At 53.3% G+C, this 14,225-nt stretch overlaps 1 protein-coding gene across 1 annotated transcript in view; it reads left to right on the plus strand.

The window, feature by feature from the left end:
- Nucleotides 1-3,444: 3,444 nt before the first annotated feature.
- Mid1 (calcium-permeable channel component Mid1) overlaps nucleotides 3,445-14,225 on the plus strand; it is a 32,018-nt gene continuing 21,237 nt past the window's right edge. Inside the window, exon 1 of the mRNA XM_076391368.1 lies at nucleotides 3,445-5,427. Within this exon, the coding sequence (XP_076247483.1) occupies nucleotides 3,445-5,427 (1,983 nt within the window). The remainder of the gene's footprint in view (nucleotides 5,428-14,225) is intronic.

Genomic DNA, 14,225 nt, shown 5'->3' on the forward strand with positions numbered 1-14,225 from the left:
GCGAAGGGAGACGGGGCACTGGCGAGATAGAGGCTGTTGAAGCTCCCCGGACAGGACGGCAAAAAGGAAGATGGCGGTTGCGACACTTTTCTACCCCTAAGCAGCGATCCCGCCGATCCGCCTTTCCCATCATCCGGACGTTCATAGTTAACGAGCGATACACTCTGTTCACGCGAAAGGCGGTGCGTTGCTCGCGTTCCACGCGGCCAGGGAGAGAATCCACCCTGCGCGCACCGAGGAACAACGAAAACGAATGCAAGGACAGGATCCGCAGGAGGTCGAGGGGAGGGTGGCATTCTCCCTGCAAAAGAGAGCCAGCCGAGATTACGAGTGGCGCGAGTACGCGACGAGGAGAGAGAGCGAAATCGTGAGGGGAACGATAGACTCGTGGTGGGGAGCGTGGGGAGCGAAAAAGTCGGGGGTTGAAGCGCGAAACGAAAAGCGGGAGCAAGATGCGTGGAAGGTGGGAGGACGTAGGGGTGGTTTGCTCCCGCTGGTGGGGATAAACGGAAGGAGGATTTCGGCGCGTGTGTGCGTGTGCGAGTGCGCGCGCGCGCGCCAGTTGGAAAGACAGAGGCGGCCGAGAGAGCGAAGACGCAGCGAAGTTTCCGTCGTTTCTCGAAGAGGGACTCTCGGTACGTTCGCCAGGCGATCCGCGCGCAGTTGCTGGTGCGCGGCTACGGGGTCGGTGTTTCCGTGTCACGCGCACCACCCCAAAAAGTGGCGTGTATGTGCGTGCGTGCGTGCAGCGTGCGTGGACTGACTTGGCCGTTCTGGCCACGGGACGAACGCTGGACTGTGCCCCGACGATAGGTACGAGGATTAAAGGGACACGGGGAGCAGTAGCGCAGAGGGAGGAGAGGCGCAGAGAGAGGAAAGATAGATGAGGACTCAACTTGGACTGATCGCTGGACGTCGCACGCAAAGTGGATTCGTCGGGCCTGTCATCGAGCGTCGCCGCCCTCGCCTTCTTCCCTCGCGTAGCTACTCTCCTCCGAGGAGACCTCCTCGTGGCTGGTCCACGCAGGATCTCACGCAGGATTCTACGCAGGATGCTGGGCTAACTGTCGAGAGATCGTGCGCGCGTATCGAGAGAAGTTGCCGCTGGGTTTGCGGTTGGCTCACGCGGGACGAAGCCACCACGCGCGTGCAATCCTTTTTCCGCGACGCGACGGAGTGAGTCGACGCGACGCGACTCGAAGGTGCGCCACCGTCGGCAGAGAACGGTGCCACGAGGAGCACCGACGAGCCCATCGCGAAACAGCCCTAGAAGAAGCTCCTTTCGACACCCGAGCGTGCTCGATTTCGCGGAAAAAAGTTCGCCGCGAGTTGTCGGTCTGAGTTTGGACCGGTCCGCGCGATCCGTCCTGTTCCGTGTCCCGTTTCTAGTGCCGCGTACCGAGGCACCTCGAGTGGAATCGTCGAGTTTCGTGGAAGGTGGTGGTTGGCAGAAGCCTCGCGAGAATCGAGTCTGTCCGCGAGAATCAGTTCCTAGAAGTTGATCCTGAAAAGAGAAGCTGTGAAATTCGCAGGGGAATTAGAAAGAACGGGGGATCCAACGATCCTGTCACCGTCTATCGTGCAGACAGAGTCGCCGTCACGGAATAGAGGAGCCGTGCGCGCGCTCGGGCTCGCGCGCGCGCGTGCTCTCCCGCGCGGATCCTGGTGCGCGGTATCACGGCGAGGGTAGCGCTATAACCTCACTTTCCCTTCCAACAAGGATTCGGGTCCCTATCATTTTTACGTCGAAGAGTTAAGACTAACTTAGAGCAACTTTCTAACCTACAAGCTTTCTAACCTAGAAGGTCGCCGGAGGAACGGAGCGCAGAGGAAGTAAAAAATTAAGGAATTAAATAGAACAGGGTCTGACGGTGGAAGGATAGACTAGCCCGTGACAGAGTCGCAACGAGGTCAGTAACGGAAGGTTAGGTATAACGATTCGCGTTTGGGTACTCGGCTACCCGTGCGTGCCTACTAGGGGGTGTGTCCATGAAGTCCTCGCGATGGCAAGGAGCGAGGGAACCGTCGCCGGTGGCCCGTAGTCCGTCGTCTCGGTCGTCTAGGTCTGGCCCGTCGAGGCGGTGGTGCGCGGTGCCGTGCCACCGGCGAGCGTGATCGTCGACGAGGAGGAGCGAGGAGGGCAAGGGAGAAGAGGAGGGTGTGTAGGATGCAGCATGAACCTCGGTGCCCCGTATCGGGAGCTGGTGAGCCTCGGAAGGGGGACTACGGTGTCCAGGTGGTTTCGCCGGTCGAGAGGTTGCAGGTCTCCGTCGCCCTCGGTGCGGGCAGTGTCGCCGGCGTGGTCGCCGGCGGCGCAACAGCAACAGCTGTCGTGGTGCTCGGGATCCTCACCGTGTTGCTGGTCGTTCTGGCCGAGAGCTGCCGTTGCTGGGGTGGTCGGGGTGCCGCGACGGTGTCGGAAGTGGCGGCCACCTGGCTGGAGCAAGGAGCGCGGGCTCGAGGTCGAGATCGGGCGAGAGAAGCGGAGCAAGGGTACAGGGGCAAGAGGAGCGAGGGCGTGCGACACGAGGAGCTGGTGGTGCAGGTGGCGCGGCAGAAGGAAGAGGCGAAAGCGGTGGATCGTCGGGTGGTGCGGCACCGGAGACGGTGGGAAGAGTTGCCGCTCAGCGTTGGTGCCGGTCGATTCCCCTCGGATCATCGGTATCGCCGACGAGACCGAGGACATCGTCGAGGAGGCCGCCTGCTCCAGGGGGACTTCTAAGGGCCCCGCCGACCCGGGCCGCTCGGGCAGCTGTCACCTGGCTATCGGCTCCGGGATACCTACGAGCGGGGCTGACACCATTCACGAACGACGTCTTGATCCTCCACGGAACGAGCCGAAACGACTCGTCGCCCTTCACCCCCGAGTTCGATCGCTGGTCGTCGTCCATCGGGAAGCACGCGAGCTACAGGCGTCGGAGGCTTGGCCCAATCGCGACAACTCTCGTCGAGATATCTTCTGGTGCGGTCCCTCGGCGAACGCGACGCGCGAAACGGACCTGCTCGAGCGTGTACGGTGTGTCCAGTGCCAGATCCCAGAGAAGAGCTTCGACGGTGATCCCAGGAACGACCCGCAGGTCGACAACACCGAGGGGATCTCGCGGAGGAACACTCTGGTCCAGGGAGCGGAAACGGGAACAGGGAGAATCGAGAGGACTGCGCGCGAGGCGAAAAGCGGCCTCGAACTTTGCTGGCAGCGATGCGGAACCTTCTGCGACAGGACGACGAGCACGCACGCGACCGCAGCAGGGATCAGTCACGCGAGTTCACTACCGCGAATCCGGATCGTCCACGTCCTCGGTATCGTCCGCGGCACCGGTATCGACGGAAGAGCCGCGCGGACAGGACACAGGAAGCTGGACCACGTCACGCGACGTGGTTCGTCGACGGAGACGAACACCAGGACGAACCGCCGGGGACGCTAGCGTTCCCGACCTCGTGCCCATGCGGCTCGACCCGCCTGGATTCACGGGACCACCCACATCCAACGACCAGAGCAACGGGAATGATGATCGTTCGTCCTCGAGCAAACCTTTCGAGCTTCCTCCGCGCGTTCCCGCTAAGCGAGCCATCGAGAGTCTCCAGGAGCCAGGATCGCCTCGAGGAGGATTGGATCGTCGCTGTTATCGGTTCGAAACGGTTCAGGACAGGCCTGAAACCAGACACGCCACTGCCTTTCACGTCTCTTACGGTTCTGTTTCTCGTAGCGAGGTGCGCGCGCGCGTTCGCGCGTTCCCGAGTATTTTGGAGGAAGCGCGGCGAGGCTCAGGATCACGCCACAACGACCACGAGCCACTGCGTGGACGCGCCGAGGGAGAACGCGACTTCCACCGCGACGACGATCCCCACGATCGGATCGCCTCGCGACGATCTTCTCGCGGCGGATGCGAGAAGGCGAGAACGAAGCGGAAGAAGGCTCGAGGACGCGGCATTCTCGGGGAGCACGTCGACCTCCCCCGAATTCCTATCGCGGATGCCACGAACGCTTCCTCCGCCGATGCGTTCGCTCACACTGCCCACAACGACTTCGAGAACACTGGCGATATCAGTGTTCCGTCTACCGAAGAGGACTCTCGAGGAGAAAAGATTCGTCGGGATTGCGAGGAAGAGGCGAAAGAAAGCGACGATGTGTCGTGGCTTGAGAGGAGAGGCTCCGCAGAGTTTAGGGAGCGTCAACGCCGTGAACCTTCGCGCCTCGAGGGTGCTGGCGGAGGAGGCAGAAGCGACTACACTGCCCGGTTCCAGGAGCCGATTACCAACGGGAGCCGCTGCCACGACAAGCTCGCGATCAACGGACCAACGAAGGTGTCGCATTCGCGCGGTAAAAAGTACGGGCTGCTGTTCATCTTGTATCTACTGGCTTGGCCGCTCGTGTGTTCGACGAACCCCTCCGGGCAGTTCGCCTCGGATTTCGCCCAGAGTCCATCCCTCGGCTTCACTGAAAACCTTCCGCAGCACAACGTCTCACAGATCTCGTCCCTGCTGTCGGCGAACCTGGCGAAGCAGCAACAGCAGCATCAACAGCAACAACAGCAGCAGCAACAGCAGCACCATCGCCAGACGGAGAAGCAGCATCGCTCGAGGGAACAGTACGTCCAGGACGCCGAATACGGGGGAGAAGGGCATCGTCGCGGTGGTCGTGAGGAGGAGGAGCAGCGACAGGAGCAGCAGCAGCAGGAGCAGCGAGAGGAACGAGAGGCGGAGGAGTCGTCGTACCAGGACCAGCAGGCTGCCACCGAGACGGTGCACCCTTACAACGAATACAACTGGGAGGTGAACCAGATAAACCCTTGGCTATCGGCCTGCGACCTGGCGGGCCCAGCGCCGGCCGATCTTCAGGGTAGCTGCGGTCCACCGGAAGTGCCCAAGAACTGCCCGACCGCCTGCGTGCCGACCTTCAGGGGGGACGACACCGTGTTCCACGAGGTGATGGAGAAGGTCGAGGTCACCGAGGGGGGCTCCTGGTCGGCTGGAAGGGACGCTGAGCGGTCCCAATCGGATTCCAGCGGGAGGAAGGGGGAGGGAAGAGGAGGAAGCGATCGAGAGAAATCCGAGGGCGTACGGACGGCTCCGGAACAGTGCCTTTTTTATCTCGAGGAGTCGCATAAGAGGGACATCTGTCGGGATGATTTTGGCCGGACCAGTACGCGAAGTTTTTTAACCCCGAGGGAGAATCGATATTGGTTCATGAGCGGGTTGCGTCTGCGGCACTGCTGCGAGCACGCGGTGGTCAACGCCCTGGCACCCGGCAAGGGCGGTCCGCTCGAGAACGTGCTAAATGGTGGCCAGAAGTGCGCCGATGCCCTGGACAAGCTGTTGCTCGTCGACGCGTTAGCCGCGAGATTGCATTGTGAGTTCGAGGAAGTGCTGGCGCGTTACGACTGCGGCCAGCCCTATTCGGTCATCTTCAACTGCACCCATTGCAAGGTAACGTACCTCCACACGTTTATGCTACATTATCTTTGCTTTGCTCGCATGCTTCACGCTTGCTTCGCTCGTCTGGAGGGCAAGATGCGCTTTGGGATATCGACGAGCGCAGGGTACTAATCTGGCTTTATGGAGGTCGTAAAATAGGGGAGGGCGCGTCGCGCTTAAACGCATCCCGCTGTCCAAAGCTCTTCGAGATCGGTGTGCGCCGTTTCCGCCACGCCGTTTCGTTGACCATCTTTCCAGCGAGTTACCGTCGCCTCGTTTGCTCTTATACACTCTGCGTGGGTGGTTACGAGCTCGTCCTACGAGGGTACGGTATCGAAGTGTTAATCGTTGATTTTGATGAAGTCTCCATAAAAAGTTCTTACGACGATATTCGACCTGCATTTCTTTTCTATCGCTCTGAGGTAACAGCCTCGGGAAATTGGGGGTGGAAAATATATAAGTACGGTATTTGATTTAGTGTCTCGAAAATTAGAGGGTGGTTGGGAAATATCTGCTCTCGAGAAGTTTCTTTCTTCCCTCCGCTGTAATTTCTCTTTGAGGATCGCGTGTCGCAGCTGACATTCTAAGTTTATTTATAAAAGATCCTCCATTTCCCTAGTTCCACGCGAAACAGAGCGTTAAATTCGCAAAATCCTGATTCATCGTAATTTCCTCTTGCACTTGTCCACTTGGCCGCTTCCTTCGGCGACATCGATACTATTATCGACTTTGAATTGTTTGCTCGACGCGTTTCAGTAACTTCCAGCCTCCGTCTGCGCGACATACTTATGCCGACGAATTAATAAGCGTCGGTGCTTGACGGATCGATACAAGTTGCTGCCGCGGAGGAACTCGTTCAAATTTCATTGGCAATTTGACACACGGCAACCTTTCAGCGATTCCCCTTTTCCGCGGGGATGGCTCGTCGTTATTTCGAGCGTCTCGATACTTCGCTTGGTAATCCGGTTACTCGATCGCCGAAACAAATAAGCGTATCTTTCAGGGGGCGTCGTTTCATTCGATTATAATGCCGGTTCGCAGGGAATTAACAGTGGGAAACGAGCCATTGTCTCCGAGCGAATAAAATGTGCGCTCTCGGAGCATAGAATAGAACGATCGCGAAAAAGAATTCCCACGGTATTAGGGGGTAGAAAGAAGGTGGCGACGATTTGGCAGTCGCGTTAGAATGGGAATCAACTCCTTTGTTTCGAGATCTTGTCGCATTGCACTTGGCAAGCGTGGGCGAGTTAGCGAGCGCGTGCAGGATGCGCCAGGAGAACGACCTCTTCTGCAATCAGCGCTAATAAGCGTTTCGGCCAGAAAACCGTGCAATTAGGAACGGATTCAATTTGCCCTTACCCCTACCACTCCCTTCTTCTGCCTCTTATGGAGCCCCTGGATGATTTTTTTCAGGGAGACTTGGCGAGAAGACTTCATTCCAGAACACAGCATTTTCCGTCCCTTCGTCAGATTCCCTGCACGTACAGACCCTAGGTTCCCTTGGTTTACGCGCGGTAAAACTTTGTCCCTTCTCGCGCGTGCAACCGTATTAAAGATTTCTTCGTGTCACCGACGTGTAGCCCCGCTCGGTTTCTCTGCTCATTAGATTTGATCGAATCTTCGATAGAAGAGAGTTATCTTCTCCTTCCAACTTCAATTTTATATCTCCGCTCTCTTCCATTAAAAAAATTTCTTCTTTAATTCTATTCTGTGATACGATGCACAAGGTTATCGAAGTTTGAATGAAATTGGTTCACCTTCTTTCGAAAAAGAGGATGATTCCTCGAGTCAGAAGTATCGCGGAATTTCTTCATTCACTTTCATGGATCTCTCTCGCGCGTAGTAATCGCGGCAGACCATTTCCACCGTAACGGAAGTAAAACTTCCGTGAACGATAATAGCTGCGAGTATATAGAGAGCATCGCTATCTTTCTTCCACGCAGCAAATCCTATTATAAGCCGATTCTACCCCGCGCCGTCGTCTTAAAACGCGAGAAGATTATGATGTAGACTGTGAGAGCTGAGAGATATTACCTGTAGGCGATGTGCTAGGTTGGCGGTTGTATCTATCGGTTATCGAGCCGACCGGATAGTCGGAATTAGTCTGTTCTCGTTACTCGCCAATTTATCGGCAACTTTCATCGAGCCGCCAAGATAAATCCCACTAAAAGTTCGATTAAAGAATCGCTCGCCTTTGGGCAATTGCTCCCCGAGTAGAATTTACTCGAAACTGCTTCGACCGCTCTCAGATTTAACCACGGGAAACTTATAGCCTAATAAGGAAGATAATCATGTACACTAGCGACCAAAACTTCTCGATCGTTTAGCGAATTAAGGAGTTCTCGTTAAACAAATCGTTTAGAGGACCTGAGTTTCTATAAACGACCTGCTACTTCCCAATCGAAGGAAACTTTACTATAGACGTGATAACTCTCAGCGAAAACTGACCTGAAACTTTTAATCGCCATTGCAAATATTCTAATAGCACAAATTAACAACAGGTAGAAAAATACCTCCCTCTCAACTCACAGCCTCGTATTCGCGAAATTCAAATCTCGCTACAAAGCTTCTTAATTCGCAGAAACGAGAAGCGTTTCCCTGAAAGAATGTCAGAGATAAGGATTCTGAACCGTTTCCGTGCCCCGAGCGAAATGCATTTCTTTGAAACGATCCGTCGACCGATCCCCTTCTGGCCAGGCGTCCTCGTATCACCGGAGACTCTTAATTCGGCAGAAAATGCCCGCGGAAAATCCTTCGGTTGCGGTCGGTTTCAGATGGCCGTATTATCGGCGCGGTGCTTCGAGTGTTAAGGGTTTTCGAGCCGATCGCGCGGACAGAAATTTGCGGAAGAAGAGCCGGCAGAGCGACGCGGATGCCAACTCGAGCGCGATATCGATTTAAACGATTAGCACAGCCATCCGTTCGCCCCATTTGCGGCTCGAGAGTTAATGCCGAATTCAGATCCTACGTTTTATCCCGTATACGGGCCGTCGGGTTCGTTCCCCCCTTCGTTCGCCCTCGTCGCCGTAAAACTCCCAATTAACTGTCTTAATCTAGCCCATCCATTATTTCTACGAGACACTCGACCTTCCCCGATGCTCTTCCTTTTTCGAGTCAGGCGGTCCAGTCGAAGGTTCCAAATCGAACGAAGCCGATCCCGCGTGGAGGCAGCAGCTTCTCACGAAATATTGCTCCAGCACGGTTTATCGACTTGGACGTACGTGCATCCAAGGCTCAAATAAATTCCGTACATTTCCCGTCACGAGCAGATTATGCGCGTCCCCAGCGAATTTTCGCCGTATATTCGTTCGGCTCTCCTGAAACCGCGGCCGCACACGTACGATACAAATGCACGCTGCAGAACGAATATGCGCGAAAAACATCGATGGGAATAATTAATGTATCGCAACGTATGCTCGCGCAACGCGTGCCAGACTCTCCCATCGGGCCCGATGTTTGATCCGCGGGAAAAGGGGGACAAACTAATTAATTCTGTGCCCGTTCGATGAAATTTGGAGGATCGTTGACCCAGAAATTAAGCGACCAAAGTCGATGGATGAGCCCTGAAGACGATCGAATTTGTTACGATATTCGAATTGTCATCGTGGATGATACGGATCTTGCTTCAGTCAATGCTTTATAATTTTCTATTATTTGTACTTTCTCCAGAATCTCTATGCTTGTATTTATTATTACGAAAAATCCTCTTTTATTTGACCATCAGCTAGGATTCCTGCCAGCACTGTACATATTCCCTTTGCTAACTTGATCCCCACGTGGAAGCGGACTATCAGTAGAAGAGTCCAGTTCTAGATCAGACAAGACGTTCCGCAATCTCAGAGTCTGTTTAGCCAGACTCCAACTTCTCCTCACCACAGACATCGAATAGGTCTCGCGTATCAAATGTTACAATACCATCGTGTTTGTGATCGGCAATGTAGCGTCTACTAGAAGCTGACCCGACTTCCTTCTGGCTTACTTTTGCCCCAACATCCGTTTAGATTCCAGCGGGAAAGAATATAGCCATTGATTGTTCAGATTACAAGTTTGCCGAGCAATCCATTTACTCTGTTCAAAGTGGGAGCAACTTGTTAGTTCATTCAACGAAGCGTTTCTTTGGTCTTGTCTACTTTCCCATTCTTTTGTCGCTTTTGGCACGGAGACAGAGCGATTGAAGAAAAACCATGGGTTAACGAGGTTTTCGATCGAATCCTATCAAAATTTCGTGTTTATCTCCGCGAGGCAAATATCAACGATGGAAAAAGTGGAAAATCGTTCCGCGGTTTTTGGAGGACCTCGGTGAACCTGATTTATGACGAGATTTATAAGGAATCGAGGCGCCGCGACGACCGATCGGATTACCGCGACACGGATACGTCGTAATCTCGTCGGTGTCTCGAGGAATAAGTGTCGCGAACTGATACTTAAGTTTACGCCGTAATTGGAGCCGCATAGGTGGATCAGGAGGAAGCTTTGTACATAAGGCGTCACGAACGAGGCTAGTTTCATCCAACAAACAATCGCTAAAATTGGCCAAAAGGCTCGATAATTACATTCCTCCAATTCTGGAGCACCGTCGATGCCGCTAGGAATTTTCAAAGCGCCGCAGCGTGTTAATTATTGCAACAATCGTTATCGAGGAAACGGCTTCCAGTGTCAAGTATTTACGGTCGTTATAGCTATCATCGCGGATGTCTTGCCAATAGTCCTCGTTTCGAAGCCAGATGCTGTTATTGTCATCGTCGTTTTTGTTATCGACACAACTGGCTCGATGCTCCGATATTACATACTTATCACACACTCGATACCTTAGAATTTATAAAGATCCTTCGAACATTCTTCGAATCGAATGCTGCCATTTAATTTGTCACAGCGCTTTCGTTACCAGTTTCGAGGTCCCTTAATTAACGCAAAGTCAAAGGAGCATGGTTCGAACTGCTGGAGTTCATTAATCCCTGTACCTAATCAAGGAACGCGGGTACGATTGTTTACAGCGACTCCCTGATTGCTCGATCCGATTAGAACCGAGGCAAGTATCAGGGATCTTGGCAGCGTAGTTAGTCCCAGCGACCTCGGAGGGGCCATTGCACGCCTGCAGATCCTCCGCGTCTGTGACGGCATTTTAATTCGGTTAAAATATCGGCGCAGCGCTCGGGGACTGACCTACAAAGGGATGGCAAGTTTTGGTTAACCGCGTAATGGATCGAATTCCTTCGTCGCGAGAGGCGCGTATTTTAGGGGTGCATGGATTCACAGGCGATTCGCCACGCCAGCCTTCGTCGGCCGTTAATGGGCCAACACCAAACGATCCATAGCTCGAGAGAACAATGTTTGAGCTTGTCGAGCGATTTCCGCAGCTAGTTCGAAGTTTATTCGAATCCTACGCACATACGTGATCGAGTCCGAGCTAATCCGAACAAAATTCCCCGACGATTGTACAGGAAGCGTATCGGTTTGATATTCCAGTGTGTTGAACACTGGTCGCCGCCGTTATCAGTCACGCGTCGTTCAGCGACCATCAGTTTTATCCGGCCTTTTTCGTTTCCGGCGTATCCCACGCGCAATCGAATGGAAGTTTATGGCTCAGGATTTCCCCGTAACGTCCCGCAGGGGAAAGGGAAAGGGTTCAGTGTTATCGTTTGCGGCATCTCCTCCTCGCCATTGCCTCGTTTCCCTCCGCCGATCGTTTTTATTCATTCCCCAGCGATTCGATCTCTCCTATCGTTTGTTTAACGCCGCCTGCTTAATCTATCGAGAATGTCCCATAAGATCTCGCGACTGGAGCATTCTCCGAAACGTCTCTCACGATCTCATCAGCGTATCGGGCTTGTTCGATGAGCACGATCAAGCTTATTTTATTAGCACGATGGGGAATCGTTTTCGGCGATTCCCACGGACCATTTCGAGACCATTTGTTGGATTATCTCTGGTGGATAGAATGAAACGAGTCGGTGGGTAAGAGCGAAGCTCGTCAATGCTGCCGAAGCATCGGTTCCTAGAGCGAAGATCGCAATTTCATAAGATAAATCCGACCCGAAAGTTTTCGGTAACGCGAGAACTTTTCTTTCATGGAGATTGGGCAGGGTGTCGTTTGCGTAGGGGTCGATTTCGAATAAAGTGCGTCGAATTGCTTCGACCCTCCTCTGTCCCATCCCCACGATGTCCGATTCCCCTCGCGATCGATCCGATTTGGAGGAGCTCCAACCTTCGATTTGCCTGATCGAACATGTACCACAGAATTAAAGCGAGTTCGCTAAGCAACGTTCTTTCCTCGGTATCACAAGCAACAGGAAGATGGAGCTATCCGATCCCTCTAAAGACTCGCGCGAATTAAGGGACAGAGAAGGGTTGCGTGGCCGTCTCGTTACACCCTTGAACACGTCAAGCGATCCTCTCCAGAGGTAATTATTTTCCCGAGCTGAGGAGCGTGTTGGCCAGTAAAAAGAAGAGAACAGGGAAGATTAGTCAAGCGAATGCATGTAAAACGACGTCGAGGGCGACACGTTTGCGCGGGGGTGGATCGTGAATCAAGCCCGAGAAATGGCGAACTGTAGCGGCGCGATTATCAACTTACGTACGTGCCTGTATACGTGTATTGCGAGCATCAGTGCACCTGCACCGGATAGCACGATGCAGTTTCAGTTGCAGGGGTAGTTGCAGTCGCAGAGGCTGTCGCGGCCAGCCGGTCATCACTTCTCCGCCCTGTGGATCCGTCAGTGTACGTGCACACTCGTGCCCCTGTGTGGGAGCGACGAGGGGGCACGCGCATCCTCGTACAGACTGATATAGAGGGAAATCCTCGCGTAACCTTGTTAATGGATCGTTGTCCTTTCTCGAAACCGCTGCCTCAATGACGAATCGCGTGTTTGTCGGCGATTAATTTCGTAGGATATTTAGGAGACCTTTGCGATACGCGAGATTCAAGGCGAGATTCGGAGAACCGAGAAATTTGGGGATAGCGAAGGAAAGGATAATACATAATTGAAGTACAAGCGTTAATACAGTAGAATTTTTTAACATTTTTCGCAGTACTAGCCCAAAAACCACATTTTGAGATACTTGATCTCAACGTGTATTTAGTTCTATGTATTTAACATATCTGAACCCCCTTCGGATAGTCAGAGCATTGCCTACTAATTCCACTTATCTTCTGTGTGGCTTAATCCACTTAGCCCCTGAGGTCCCAGGTCCAGAGAGTTTCCAGATTTGAGAGTACCTGAAAATATCTAATGTTGGTTCAGTACTATTCTTCACCTCACGATTCCAGTATTCCTACCTCTTTTTCGAGCCTTGAAAGCCTCATTTAAATCAAAGTCTGACCGTTCATGACCCTTCCCCGTCAGTCCATCGCCGATGGTCTCTTATCCAGGACTATAGCCTCTCGTCGATTCCCGTGCGCTTGGATCGACATTGAAACGGTTCGCGTGCAGTTTGCAGGCCATCAGGCGCGAAAGGCGACCGCTTCACGCGCGCTTGCTCGAGCGTCACTTATCCGTCCTGGTGCGTGTGTGTGCGCGCACACGTGCTTCACGCGGATGGACACGTTTACGCGCGCGCCAAGTGGTTTAATGATTAAACGTCAAGTATAGTCAGGCCTCGTCGTGAAACTTGTCGCTTATGGCAGCCAGTTTGCCAGCGACTTGTTTGCAACCGTCTCGAATAATTCTCGCCGCGAGGAGTTTAGACGTGGAGTCATCGCGTGAATAATTGAGGGCTTCGATAATCGAGAGAAACGAGCCGGCGTGGCTCGGCGAAAGTAGAAAGTAGCCTGCCATTGGGTAAATATACATCCCGTTTACGGGAAACTGGGAAATTTAGCCCGTGAAATCAGAGGCGCCGTGGCCTGAGGAAGGGGGAAAATCGTGGATAAGAAAAAAGCTCGGAGGGAAAGTGTTTCGCGAGGGTCTGCTGAAAGAGAAAGGGAGAGGTGGCGAAGAAAGTGAATAATTTAGTCGAATATCCCTTAGGGGAAGCTTAGTGCTGCAAAGAGGCTGGAAAAGATAGAGTCAGTGTACAATTCGCTGTACCAAGATTACGTCTGCCGTTATCGAACAAACTTTTTCCTAGCGCAGCATCCGAGTCTATCTTTTCCTCCTCTTTCGTGATACCAATACCGAAAGTTACGCGAAGCAGAAACAAAACGAATAATCCAGTCTCAAGAATTATATAGGCAGATAGCCCACAAATAGCTTCGCTGAAATTACCAATAAAAAATCGAACAAACAAATGAGATTGGATATCTGGCTTCGTTTCGAGAGCTTTCGAACAGCCTCGCCCCTCGCTGGAATTTTTCAGCCGCGGTTATTACCGATGCATAATATACAGAGTTGCAGCCTGTCCGATGCAGTATACAGCCACTCCTCTTTCTCGTTTCGCCGCGTCTATATGCACACACACGCACACACGTGCATTCGCGTGCAGCGGGAGCACATACAGGGTGGCTCGTGGGTGTCGGGGTGTTGGTATCTCCCTGGCCGTAGGTGGACGCTCGGGATAATTGGCAACAAACTATGCGAGCGAGTGTCACTCCGCCATCGTATTCCTTATTATCCCCCTGAACTGGGTGTTTCCCGCGAACGTCTCGTTTCCGATACAATGGCTAATGCACTCATCTTTTGTAGGGAGTTTCCCGTGCTTTGTGAGCGCTAACGTTTCCCGTTCATTGTGCCGAGCACAACTAAACGACGGACTCGCGATTTCTCTGACGCTACGATTCCCGACTAGTCGATTCTCTTTTCTTGCCTGTCTTTACCAGGGATCGATACCGGCCCGTCGATTCTCTCTCACATAGGGGAACGCCTTAATGCCCT

The sequence above is a fragment of the Calliopsis andreniformis genome, unplaced genomic scaffold (genome assembly GCF_051401765.1).
Source record: "Calliopsis andreniformis isolate RMS-2024a unplaced genomic scaffold, iyCalAndr_principal scaffold0022, whole genome shotgun sequence".
Taxonomy (NCBI): Eukaryota; Metazoa; Arthropoda; class Insecta; order Hymenoptera; family Andrenidae; genus Calliopsis; species Calliopsis andreniformis.